This window comes from Chiloscyllium plagiosum, unplaced genomic scaffold (assembly GCF_037043375.1).
Source record: "Chiloscyllium plagiosum isolate Xiang-an unplaced genomic scaffold, Cpla_swu_hap1 HiC_scaffold_36, whole genome shotgun sequence".
NCBI lineage: Eukaryota > Metazoa > Chordata > Chondrichthyes > Orectolobiformes > Hemiscylliidae > Chiloscyllium > Chiloscyllium plagiosum.
In genome coordinates this window covers 39,724,165-39,738,441 of record NW_028270174.1, presented here as the reverse complement: position 1 = coordinate 39,738,441, position 14,277 = coordinate 39,724,165, and the positions used below count along the sequence as shown (strand labels likewise).

Below are 14,277 nucleotides of genomic sequence, written 5' to 3'. Positions count from 1 at the left end.
TGTCCTTTAGGAAAGGAAATTTGCTGTACTTAATCGATCAAGCCGACATGGGACATAAGAACAACTGAAATTGCCTAGTGACCCAATCAGTTCAAGGGAATAAGGGATGGGCAGCAAATGCTGACCAGAAGTGTTCACATTATTGTGAAAGAATAGAGAAAAATAAAGTGTGTTTCAGAATGAAGTGTACTTGAGTAAAGAGGTTTATTGATCTACTAGGAAACAAATTTTGCTTCATAATTTTGGTGAGCACCAAAGCAGCTGACTTGCCTTGTATTGCCTGAAAGTATCAATGTGGTGTTCGGAATTCTAAATATATTCAAACTACTATGACCATTATACTTTTATTGTATTGTAGTAAATTGTTTAGAAGGTAATACTTTTCCTGTGTTGTGTGGTTCACAGGTCAAATATATGACAGAATTGCCTACGTTTTGTGCAGCCAGTGCATAATGGTTGTATGGCAATCAGTTACATTGCAGGATAATTGTTGGGAACTCTAGCTTTAATGTATTGCATAATAGATGGCTGATATTTGAATAATATGCTGGAGGGGGATGTGCAGTGAATGGGTAGTACTGTATTATATATAGAATAATGGGTAGTGCTAAGTTACATTTATTTTCTTGTCATCCACAGGATGACTTGCACAGAAAGTTGCATGACCCTGTAGTACTTGACTAAGTATCAGCCTGAGCCAAGATTTGTGTGGCAGAGCAGCTCATTTCCAATGGAATCAAAACTCTGTTTTCAAATAGCAACAACAAATGAAAATTGTTTCTACGATAAAGGGAAATAAATTGTATGTGTGGTATAAACAGGATCTGACTGACTGCCAGGTTGAATCTGGTTTTATTCCACAGATATGACTAATATATGCAGCTCACTGTTCATTTCAGAATAAAAACAATATAATGTATTGATGTAAATTTTGCTGGGGGTGGTGGGGGCAAGTCAGATGACCGTATGCCTATTAGTTTCATTCCTGCAGTTGATGTTTTGTTTTAAAAAAAATCACCCACAAAATACTGAGAGCAGCATAGTGATGGCATCTGGAACCTTGATAAACAAAGGAACAGTGTATCTCATTAATCAATGAGAAATAACAGAGGAAGGATGAAGAGAGTGAATGAATTCATTGTCAAATCAGATATGGAAAGAGAAATAAACGAGGAATTCAGAGGTTGGATCAGAGAGCGAAATAAAGAAGGAATTGTGCAAGAAGACAACATTTGTAAACTTGATTTTTTAAATCTCCATTCAAAGCATATCCTGCAGGAATATTTTTAATTGTTCACAGTCTGGGCAGAAGTTAAATGGTAGTCATAAGCTAATATATAGTCCAAGTCTTCAACTCCACATCGGAACCACTGCCTCCAACAATGATCAGTTGGAAAACCAGTTACCTGGTTATGTTTAAAAGGATTCAACTTCTGATCCAGCATACTTAAGAATTTCCATAGCACCGAAATTCTTGCAGAGAGCTGCACGTAGGATCAGTGCAGAAAATGCACTCCCTTTTATCCTGGATATTTGAGCTTATCATGTTGCAACTTGGATTGTGAGATGCTAATGAGTGGATGAATGGGTAGAGTGAGATAACTGGATAGAGTGGCAGGTGGGTCGTGACAGAGGTTAGAGGGTTGGTAAAGTAGGGCCATAGGGTTGTTGTGTGCTTGGGGGTAGTCTGATCTTGTTGGAGCAGTTGATTATTGGGTTAGGGGCTAGTCAAGTTGGGTCTTGAGAGGTATTCAAGTCTGATTGGGCCATTTTCAGAATATCTGGGAGAGTAAGGGAATGGCCCATTGGGAATTCAGACTTCCTAGGCAATTTCCACTGAGGTCAGTTTATCAGAACTTCCACAGAGTCCTGATGTGCATCATGGGTCATATTTCTGATTTGTGATGATCCAGAGACTGTGCCATTGTCATTGAAATGATAGCTAATGAGCATACTACTTATGTTAAGTTTAATTAGCAATTAATGTACAAATGCAGCAACTTCATGAAAGTCATGATGAAAGTGAGGATGAGATGCTAATTTCACAACATGAACAGTGACCAGCAACCAGTTGTGGTTTATAATTCACAAGATTTCTGATACTGCTATAAATTTCTGATTGATATGCACATTAATAAAACGTTATCATTCCCAGGCAATTAATTTTCCACATCACTGGACATATCATGTTATGTTGCATATTTCTATTGATCAAAAACTTGATTCTTAATGATAGCTTGCAAAGTAAATTCAGTGATCTAGTTATTGCCAATAAAGTGAATAATGATTGTGTATTTTGCAACAAACAGGAAGAAAACACTCACGAATCTTACTAAATGCGTTATGGCATATAAAGCAATCAAATTGATTGAGCCTTGGATTCAGGATACTGAAATGTGCTTTAACTAAGATTTATATTTGCTAAGTACTTGTGCCCCAGTTGAGTTTTGAGTTGGTTTAGCAGGATTAAGATGTAATTTTTTTAAGCCAGGAGCTATTCAGTCTCTTTGTCGAAAGAGCATTGGCACAATAAAAGAACCGTGAGAGGAGCCAATGAAGTTGGCAGTCATTTTTGTGCTTTCATTCCTCCTATTGAAGAACAGCATTACTCTGGATTTCATGTAATGCTTTCCTGCTAGCCTACCAATCCAGGACATGATGAAATCCATTAATGAGCTAAATAGCAGTCGCACCTGCTTCTCAGTAAGAGTCATCCATCATTCCTTCAAGGAAATTCGACATTGTGTACTGAACAGGGCCATATTTTTGATGAGAGCGAGCTGATGTATCCTGTTCACTCAAAGCAAATTCCTTTTTAGGAGTATTGAGTTGAGACTGGCAATTGGAGCAGACGTTGATCACTAAGTGGCAATGGTTTTAATGGAGTTCTCACTTCCATATTTTATTTCACCATACTCCTTCCCTTGGGCAGGGGCACATTAAGTCTTCTGCTCCGTTGATGACCCTCCTAACTTGGTGGAGATCAGTGGCATGTTGTAAAGTCGGAATATGGTATTTAGTGTCCTCTTTAAAACAGTGAGTAATTCCTGCATGTTGAAAGCCACAAAAACAGCCACTCTCTTCATAGACATTTTCGCAACTCTATGGCCACAAATTCACTTAGCTATCCAAGTTGGATTCCTCTATTCCCCTCCACTACTGTTTAGCGTGTACATGGACCTTTGGTCAGTTCTTGGCTACGTCATTGCACATCTAGCATTATTCTTCTCAGTTGAAGTTCCGTAGTTCCATGTCTGTTTTTTGGCTGAGCAGACCTTGAATAGAATTGCACTTCTTAACTGTTTGCCTTTGTCCTATCATTCATGTCAGCCTGTGCACACTTATGTGGTTTGACACATCGAATAAAACTGTATGTGGACCCACGGAAATGTGAGTATCTGCACTGGTACAGACTGTAGGTCATGTGTCAGTATATTTTTCGAAGACGTGAGGTCCTCTAAGACAACAACTTTAATCCAACTCTGACCTTGTAATCACACCTGCTGAAAAGATGATGCTGTTGTCTGATATACTGACCCTTGCATTACAGAGGCTGAATGCAAGCTCTCGGACGCCACCTCCTATTTTCCCCATTAAACACTAGGCCATTGTGTCCACAATGGTCAGTAATCTAATTTTGTTTGGTGATCTCCACCCCACCTACCATTGCCTCCAAGCTCATAGACCTCCCAACCCCATGGAACCTGCTTCTAGCTTCTTCCCAAAATCCACAAACCAGACTGCCCAAGCAAATCTATTGTTTCTGCCTGCACCTGCTCCACAGAACTTATTTTGTCCAAGTTCAACTTGATGTTTTTCTCTCTCTTGACCAGTCCCTTCCCACTTAAATCCATGATCTTCTGACTCTTTACATTGGTTTCAGAATATCCAGTTTGCAGGCTCCAGCCACATCCTCTTTACCATGGATATGTAATGCAAGGTTTGTGAAGGTTTGTAGCTCAGGTTGAGGTTTAGGGTGTAGGTTTGCTCGCTGAACTGTAGGTTTGATATCCAGACGTTTCATTACCTGGCTAGGTAACATCATCAGTGGCGACCTCCAAGTGAAGCGAAGCTGTTGTCTCCTGCTTTCTATTTATCTTTCTCCTGGATGGGGTTCCTGGGGTTTGTGGTGATGTCATTTCCTGTTCGTTTTCTGAGGGGTTGATAGATGGCATCTAGGTCTATGTGTTTGTTTATGGTGTTGTGGTTGGAGTGCCAGGCCTCGGAATACTCTGGCATGTCTTTGCTTAGCCTGTCCCAGGATAGATGTGTTGACTCAGTCGATATTGTGGGTTTTTTTCATCAGTGTGTAGGGCTACGAGGGAGAGAGGGTCGTGTCTTTTTGTGGCTAGCTGGCCAACCACAACGCCATAAACAAACACATAAATCTAGATGCCATCTATCAACCCCTCAGAAAACGAACAGGAAATGACATCACCACAAACCCCAGGAACCCCATCCAGGAGAAAGATATAAATAGAAAGCAGGAGACAACAGCTTCGCTTCACTTGGAGGTCGCCACTGATGATGTTACCTAGCCAGGTAATGAAACATCTGGATATCAAACCTACAGCTCAGCGAGCAAACCTATACCCTAAATGGATATGTAATATTTTACACATCCATCCCCTATCAAGATGGTCTCCGGACTGTTCACTTCTTCCTGGGGAAAAAAGGCCTGAACTGTCCCTGTTCACCCACCTCCATCCTCGCTTGGCCGAGCTTCTCCTCACTTTGAACATCTCTTTTTATTTCCTCTCACTTTCTTCGGGTCAAAGGTGTGGCTCTGGGTACCCAAATGGACCCAGTTATGCCTGTCTCTTTGTGGGGTATGTGGAACATTCCTTGTTCCAATGATACCTGGGCCTCCACTCTTTTTTTCTGGGACATCAGTGACATAATCGGTGCTACTTCTCTGTCTCATCTGGAATGCAAAAGTGTATCAATTTTACTTCCAATTTCAACCCTGTTCTTGCCTTTACCTGGTCCATCTCTGACTCCTCTCTTCCCTTCATTGACATCTCTGTTTCCATTTCTGGGGTGAGATGGTCAACATTGTCCACTATAAATCCCCCGACTCTCCATAGTTGCCTTGACCAAATATCTTCTCACTCTGCTACCTGTAATGACTCTTCCATTCTCCTGGTTTTTCTGTGTCCGTCGCATCTGTTCTGATGGTGCCAGCTTTGACAAATGGGCCCTTGAAATGTTGACCTTTATCCTCAACCAAGGATTTCCCACCACCTTGGTTTATAGGGCTCTCAGTCGTGTCTGATTTGTCTCCTACACTTTGACCCTCACCCATTTCTCTTCCCTGCCACTCCTATAGTATCCACATCCAAAGGAACATTAGTCACCATTTCTGCCATCTCCAGAGGAATGCCGCCACCAGATGCACCTTTCCCTCTCCTCCCTTGTAAGCTTTCTGCAAGGACCATTCCCTCTGGGACACCTTGGTCCACTCCAATGCTCAATGCTCCCTACACCCTAGAGTGTGGTGTATAAATCATAAAACGTGCAACACCTATCCAGTTATGTTCTCCCTCCTCACTCTCCAAGGCCCCAGACACACCTTCCAGGTTAAGCACCAGTTTACTTTACTCAGTTTAATCTACTATATTCACTGCTCAGATTGGGGACAAAATGCAGACTGACAGAACAATTACATTCTGTGCTCAGAAATGACCCTGAGCTTCCTGTTGCCTGCTATTTCAACACACCACTGTGTTCCCTGGCCAAAATCTCTGTCTCAGGCTTACTGTAGTGCTCCAGCAGAGCTCAGTGCAAGCTGGAAGAACAGTCATATTTTCCACTTGGGTACCCTGCAACCTTCAGGATCTGATTTTGAGTTCATATTTTGAGGGCCTGACCACCTTTCCCCATTTCCTTACCCCCTGCTCCCACACACGAGGTCTTGTCATCACATGGGCTGCTTTTACAGCAATCCATTTTCAGTCACTAATGGTCCCCATTGTCAGCTATTGCATCTCCCAAGTTGATGTTTACCCAGTTTTTTGTCTGCTCAAATGGTTTATCTTTCTCCTGGGTTCTAACTTCACCTGTCCCTCACTCTTTCCTCCTTTCCCACCCCTCCCCTCCCCTCCAAAAAAAGCTTCATCATATTTACCAACGTTTTCTGACTAAAATCAGTTCTGAAGAATGGTCACTGGACCCAAAATGTTATCTGTTTTCTTTCCACAGATGCTGCCAAAGCTGAGTTTTCCAGCAATTTTTATTTTTGTTTCCTTGGAGGTACCATCTTCATGAACATCCTGCAACACTAGCTGTATACATGAAGGTCCTGGAAGACATGATTAAGTAGTCGCAAGTTCTAAATCATGAGAATCATCACTGTAGTTCAGACAGTGATTAAGTGAAATCAGCACACTTGTGTTGAGGCATTTATAATTCTCTTGAGGTCTCTGTCTATCTGACTCAGAGGAGGCCACTTACCTCGGGAGCTTTCTCCTCTGCATCAATTAACTAGGCTATTTGTGACAGGCTATGTTTAGTCTTCTCCCTTTCCCTTGTGTTTTCATCTTTGTCTGCAAGTGTCAGGTAAACAAACCTACAAACTAAATTGAAAATATTTACCTTATCAATACAGTGACTAAATTTGAGATCCATACAAAAGTGAAGTTTTTTTTTGCTAAATGGATGTGATATTTTATGACCAGACCCCAGGTCGGTTCCCTAATTCATTACAGTTTCAGGTGGAAAATGCTAAACTGTTAGGTTCCTACGTGAAAAGAGATGATACAGGCTTGCTCATTCTTTATTCATCAACTCATTCAGTAGGTAACAGCAAGGTTAATTTAGAAAAGAATCCCCTAGGCTAAAATGAACTCATGTTTTGAATTGATGGTGCAAGAATTCTGTAATGATTAAGAAAATCAAAGACTCTGCTGTCAGAACTCCCTGAATGCATTTTTGTGACTTAACTGCTTGGTTTTCTACAAATACATGAAATTTTAAGGCAGGAAAGGACAATTTGGCCCAACAAATCTGTTTTTGTTTAATTGATCTTCCTATATCTTTCCATCAATCCTGTTTTACTTTCAAATCCCATCTGGTTATCTCAAACACTGTTAGCATAATAGCCTTCTTTCGTGAATTATTCTGCATCTCTTTAACCCTTTTGTGAAATAGTTTCTGATTTAATTCCTAAAGAATAATAAAGCTCTCACCTTTTCAAATATTATACATTAATTTTGCATATTCAATTGGTGTGACAAGTTTATCGAGCACAGCCCCAACAATTCCCTTTATTGTTTTGAAAATTTGTATTAGGCCAGTTTGTTATGAAAACAATAAGAACACCTTTTGTTTCCTCGTAAATGCATTTTGGGATTTTCTCTATCCAAAAGTAATAACTTTCCTAAAAGTCCCAAATTTGATTCCAGTTTTGTACTGAATTGGCAGGTAATCAAAATAAGGGTGGAAATTAAGCCATGTGTCTCAGAAAAAAAGAGGGAAAGAAACAGTTGGAGTTTATACTGTTGACCTTTGCCTGGATTGAACCTTTTGAATCTGTAGATGAAAAATTAACACTTGGGCATTTATTCCCAAGGGCCTTGAAGAGACAAATAAAGACAATCAAAAGCAATGTTCTTTATGTAAGGCTCTGCTTACTGTGAATGTTATTTTGAGATGGCCTCTTTAAGTTATGAGGCACATTAAGTCCAGAGCTGCAATGTGTTGCATGAATTTTATCTCAAATTGGCCTTCTTAACATGAAATTTGGCTGCAATTTCTGAACAAACACAAGCGATATACAGCAAACTTTATTTTGACTGGCACCTTATCAACCGGCACTCTTGATAAACTGGCAAAAATTCTATACCTTAAATACTGCAATCTCCAGCAAGTCTGAGTATTTATGCTGTAAATAAAGTGTAATGGTGATATGTACACCCCCTGCATTACGCTTCTATTACTTAATGTGTGTTTTCTTTAAGAGGTGAGTTGATGTTTCTAAATTTTTTTTTGAGTGATGTCAAAGGGTCGCTTGGTCAGGGTTTACTGCGGTTAACCTCTTGATTTGCCATAATATTTGATCAACTGGCACACCCCTGATCCCATAATTGCCCATTAACAAAAGTAAATCCTTTGTATCTGTGAAATCACAAATTGCGAATTCATCCATCCGTGCCAAAAAAAGAACAAAAATCGGCAACTGTCAGCAAAAATAGTGTATCAGCAATTTTTACCTTGTTATGACCATTTTTTAAAAATGAGTTCCACAATCTCGAATTTCATCATTTGTAGAGGGTCTCCTGAGCAGAACCCTCGTGAATACAGAAGAATCATTATACAGGTCATTCTGTTATAATGTGTGTTTCATTAATGCAAACTAGCTGTAACATGATTGATGAATTAGGCACACTTTCTAAAGTGCAAACTCTCAATGTGTGTTGGCTGTAATGCAGTTACATTGCCAAACACTTCAAGTGTTATTTCTAAAGTGCATTTTTTCTATAATGCGGGGTTGCACAAGAATGCAACCATAGTGTTACAGAAGAACTATCAGTATGTGATAGTCCTTTGTCATGTCATCTTCTTATAAAATTATGCTATTTACTTGTGTTGCTTAATTTCCAGTTGTTAGCTGCAAAATGAAAGTGTTTGGATGAGTAAGGTGACCCTGTACTGATCAATGTCTTTTCATTGCTTAGGTATCATGGTCAGACATTGGAGGGATGGAAAATGTGAAGCTGAAACTCAAGCAGGCTGTTGAATGGCCGCATAAACACCCTGAATCCTTTACCAGAATGGGGATTCAACCTCCCAAAGGAATCCTGCTTTATGGGCCTCCTGGATGCTCAAAGACTATGATAGCAAAAGCTTTGGCCAATGAGAGTGGATTGAATTTCCTAGCTGTGAAGGTAATACTGTACAAATTGAAAAGTTTTTCACAGACATTGCATCAGACAGACCGAAGTGAAGCCTGTTCTTGGGTTCAGTTATTGAAAGGTTCGTTTTAAAAGTGTAATGCGTCAACCATGATTGATCAGCAGAGCAGACTTGAATGGCTGAATGGTCCAATTCTGCTCATATATTTTATGGTCTTCAATGCACTGGGTTTTTTTTAATGGGCCTAAGAAAATGTTTTGTGGTGCAGTAAGTAGCTGTAGTTCACATCAATACCAATAAATTCAAGAAAACAGGATAAGGTCCCAGGGAGTGTTGCTGAACAAAGGGACTTTGGAGTGCAGGTTGATTGTTCCTTGAAAGTGGATTCGCAGGTGGACAGGATCATGAAGAAGGCATTTGGTATGCTTTCCTTTATTGGTCAGTGCTTTGAGGTTAGGAGTCAGGAGGTCATGTTGTGGCTGTACAGGACATTAGTTAGGTCACTTTTGGAATACGCATTCAATTCTGGTCTCCTTGCTGTAAGAAGGATGTTGTTAAACTTGAAAGGTATCAGAAAAGATTTGAAAGGATGTTGCAACATTTGAGTTATAGGGAGAGACTGAATAAGCTGGAGCTATTTTATCTGTCGGACTCTGAGGGGTGGCCTCATAGAGGTTTGTAAAATCATGGGGGCATGGAGAGGGAGAATAGTTAAGGTCTTTTCCCCATAGTAGGGTAGTCCAAAACTAAGGGCATTGGTTTCAGGTGAGAGGGGAAAGATTTAAAAGGAACCTAAGGGACAACTTTTTCATGCATTGGGTGGCGCATGTACAGGATGAGCTACCAGAGGAAGTGGTGAAGGCTAGTACAATTACAACATTTTGAAAGGCATCTGGATGAGCATATGAATAGGAATGGTTGAGAGAGATATGAGCTAAATACTGGCAAATAGGACTAGATTAATTTAGGATATCTGGTCGGCATGAATGAGTTGGACCTGTTAGGTTCTTTTCTTGAGGTTTCATACACGAGATGCAAATCACACACACCAACTTCTGCAAACTTTTTTTTTTATATAGATATTTTTATTAGAAATTTAACATTTTTACAAGTTTACAAAAATAAACAAAACTCTCAAATATAAACATTGATATACAATTAAATCAAATATACAATAGCCAAAATTTAACAAGAGAAAAAAAAATACCGAAAAAGAAAAATAAACAAAACTCAACTATCTACTAATCTAACCTACAACAAACCAGAGTGTATATTTAAGTCTCTTACATGCTCGGAATGTGTTAACATCAGATGTAATAAAACCCGTATTCGTGCGGGATTCCTCTCCTAAGGGGCCCCGGACCAGCCAGGTTTGTAATCTCAATTAAATAAAAGCCCTTGTTAGGATAGCTGAAATATCTGTATTTATGTAATTCAAGAAGGGCTGCCATATTTTATAAAATAATTCGGTCTTTCGGTGCACCATATTTGTAAGGAAGTCAAGGGGAATACATTCCATAATTAATCTGTACCAATTTGAAAGTCCAGGGGGGCCCTCAGCCACCCAGTTCACCAAAATATTTTTCCTTGCACAGAAAGAAAGAATAGAAAATAGTTTCTTCCCGTACATGTCCAGGGAGGGAAAGTTCGAAAAGCCCAAAAGGAGAGATACAGGGTCCACTTTAATTTCCGTTCCTAAAATTTCTGTCAGGGTACTTGCTACTTTAGTCCAGTATCTACGGATCTTATGACAGGTCCATAGGCAATGTACAAGAGTGCCCACCTCTATTTTACATTTGGGACACATTGGAGATGCTCCTGCCTTAAATTTTGCCAGTCGAACCGGTGCTACATGGGCCCTATGAAGTATCTTCAGCTGGATAGCCTGGGTTCTGTTACAGATAGTAATTCTTCTAGCGTTTTCCCAAATATCATTCCACGTTTCTATAGAGATTTCTAGTCCCAAATCCTGATCCCATGTTTTAAGCAGATTATCCATATCTCCCGATACTTCATCATGTAGTAAATGATAAATAGTACTGACGGAAGATACCCCCACTGGTCGTAGGACACTACATTCTCTATCTGATTTATAAAGACTATCTAATAACGTAGTCTTCTTCTGTACATAATCTCGAATTTGGAAGTATCGAAAGAGGTCTCCATTAGGTAATCTGAATTTCTGACGCAGCTGTTCAAAAGACATCAGGACCCCATCTTTAAATAGATCCCCTAAACATGAGATACCCCTGGATCTCCAGAGTTTAAAAGTGGCATCTGTAAACCCCGGTTGGAATCCCCATGCTCCCACTATCGGTGCATAGGGGGATGTTTTATGTGAGTTGCCCTCATTTTGCCGCATTATATTCCAAGCCTTAATTGTGTTTAGTATTATAGGGTTTTTACAGTAATCTGTAATGATTTTCCTCTTGTCTGAAAATAAAAGGTTAATAAGTAGATATTTTACTTGAGAGGCCTTGATGTCCAACCAGATTGGGTCTTGTCTGATCCACAATCAATCAGCTATGTAACTTAATAGGGAACTTAACTGATATTTCCTAAAGTCTGGGAAGTCCAATCTTCCCCTTGTCTGTGGAAGCTGTGGCTTCTTCAGCTTAATGAGGGGCCGTCTATGATTCCAGATAAAGGAACCCAGCCAGCCATATAATTTACGTAGAGCCGTCCTCGGCAGCATCACCGTTAGCATTCTCATAGGATATAGGAGACGGGGCAGGACATTCATTTTGATTAGTGCTATTCTACCCAACCAGGAAATTGGAAGGTTTCGCCATTGCTGGAGGTCCTGCCTTATCCTTTCCAGAAAATGCACAAAATTAGCCTTATACAACTGACCAAATACTGGAGTAATAAAAATGCCTAAATATAAGAAGCCCTCCAGGGACCAATGAAAGGAAAAAAGGGATCCGTCCACAATAGCAAGGCCACCCATTGGCATAGCCTCCGATTTTGAAAAATTAATTTTATAGCCTGAGAATGCGCTAAATGTATTAATGACTTGGATTAGGCGAGGTACGGACATCAAAGGATTACTGAGGAATAGAAGAACATCATCTGCATAAAGGGTAATTTTATGTTTACTTGTACCAATCCTCGGGGCCGTTATATTAGGATCAGCTCATATAGCTTCTGCTAGTGGTTCAATTATTAGCGTAAATAACAATGGCGAGAGGGGACATCCCTGACGGCAGCCGCTACCCACACTGAAGCTATCCGAACCTAATCCATTGGTAACCACAACTGCTTTGGGATCACTATACAATGTTGAGACCCATTTGGTAAATACCTGTCCAACGCCAAACCTTTCTAATGTGTAAAACAAATATGACCATTCAACCCTATCAAATGCCTTTTCCGCGTCTAATGAAACTACTACTCCTGGTATCTTTCCCTGATGACAGGCTTGAATCATATTCAAAACCCTTCTAATATTATTGGATGATCTACGGCCCTTAATAAACCCCGTCTGATCCTCCTTTATAATATGTGGCAGTACCTTTTCTAGTCTCAGTGCTAACGTTTTAGAAAGGATTTTAAAATCTACATTTAGCAAGGATATGATGTACAATCTTCTGGATCCTTTCCTTTTTTAAGCATAAGAGAGATATTTGCCACTTTCAGCGAAGGCGGGAGACAGCCCTGACTATATGCATAGTTATACATGTCCATAAGTGGACCAGCCAATATTTCTGTAAATTCTTTATAGAATTCAGCTTGAAAACCATCTGGGCCCGGTGCCTTACCACTCTGAAGTTGCCTAATTGCATCAAGTATTTCTTGGACTGTTGGAGGAGCATTTAGGACCGATACCTGTTCCGGAGTTAGGCCTGGAAAGGTCAAATTTTTAAAAAATGACTGCATCCTCCTCGTCCTATCTTCACAATCCTGCGATTTATATAACTCAGAATAAAATTCTCTAAAGATCGCATTAATCTTTTTATGATCATGAGTCAAAATACCTGTACTTTCCTTGATAGACGTAATAATCTGAGGGGCCTTTTTTTTCTTTGCAAGAAATGCTAAGTATCTACCTGGTTTGTCGCCATATTCATATAACCTTTGTTTTGCAAATAATATTTCCCTCTTAGCCGTTTGAGTAAGCGTAGTGTTTAGAGCTGTCCTAAGAGCTGTAATCCTTTGCAATTTAATAATAGAAGGTCTATCAGTGTATGCTGTTTCAGCTGCTTTTAAGCGAGCTTCAAGCAGATGCAGTTGTTCTCCCTTCAATTTCTTCTGGGTCACTGAGTAGGAGATGATCAAACCTCGTGTGTAAGCTTGATGGTCTCCCACATCATTGATGGGTTGCTAGCTGTACCTGAATTAATTTCTAAAAATTTTTAAATTTTTGAGATAAGTACTTTACAAATTTACTATCTTTCATTAGGAAGGGGTCCATACGCCAATGCCGAGGGGATGTCCCCATTGTTCCTCGCCTTAGTTTCCATATATACAGCAGCGTGGTCGGAAATTGCTATACTACCTATTTTACAGGATGATATGGAATTTAAAAAAATCGATGGGGCAATAAACGTATCAATTCTGGTATGACATTTATGTGGATTGGAGTAGAAAGAAAAATCTCTGCCCTGTGGATGAAGACATCTCCATACATCTACTAATCCTAATTCTTTGTTCAGATTCATCAATTGTCTAGATCTGGAAGATACTCCTGCAGTACTCTTGGGAATCCTACCTATTTCTGGATCCATAATACAATTAAAGTCTCCTCCTATAATTGTATGACGGGCACCAAAAGCCATCAATTTTGAAAAGGCTTCCGTTATAAATTTAAAGGGGTGTGCCGGGGGGGGGGCAGTACAAATTTAAAATCCCATATTCCTCTCCATTTGTGAGGGCTTTAATCAAAATATATTGTCCAGATTCGTCTTTTATCTGCTTTAGGATTTTGAAAGGGAAATTCTTCCGAACAAGAATAACAACTCCCCTACTTTTTGAGCTAAAAGAAGAAAAAAAGGTCTGATCAAATCCACCCTGTCGTAATTTCAAGTGTTCTTTATCTGACAGGTGTGTCTCCTGTAGGAGAGCTGTATCAACTCTTTCCTTCTTAAGATTTGATAATATTTTCTTCCTTTTGACTGGCGAATTACTCCCCTTGACATTCCAGGTGCACCACTTAACCGACTGATCAACCATAATCATCCGGGCAAATCTGAGACCCCTCTGGAGGGGAAACCATATCCAGAACATCCCGAACATAGAGCATATAAAATTTACAAAAATAAAACCTCTCTAATACACCCACAACAATACAATAAAAAACTATTTCTGAATTAAAAAAATATAAAACGTATCTTAGTGGAGATTTTCCCCCTTGTTCCCAGGGGGTGCCACCAGCATTAACCAAACCCCCCAGCTTATATAATATATATATACATATATATACAC

At 39.8% G+C, this 14,277-nt stretch overlaps 1 protein-coding gene across 8 annotated transcripts in view; it reads left to right on the top strand.

The window, feature by feature from the left end:
* The window catches only part of afg2a (AAA ATPase AFG2A), a 578,508-nt gene that overhangs the window by 81,146 nt on the left and 483,085 nt on the right, over window positions 1-14,277 (top strand). For all 8 annotated transcript variants that reach the window (XM_087980097.1, XM_087980096.1, XM_087980093.1 and 5 more), the window contains one exon: window positions 8,676-8,885. In XM_087980097.1, the coding sequence (XP_087836223.1) occupies window positions 8,676-8,885 (210 nt within the window). The remainder of the gene's footprint in view (window positions 1-8,675; window positions 8,886-14,277) is intronic.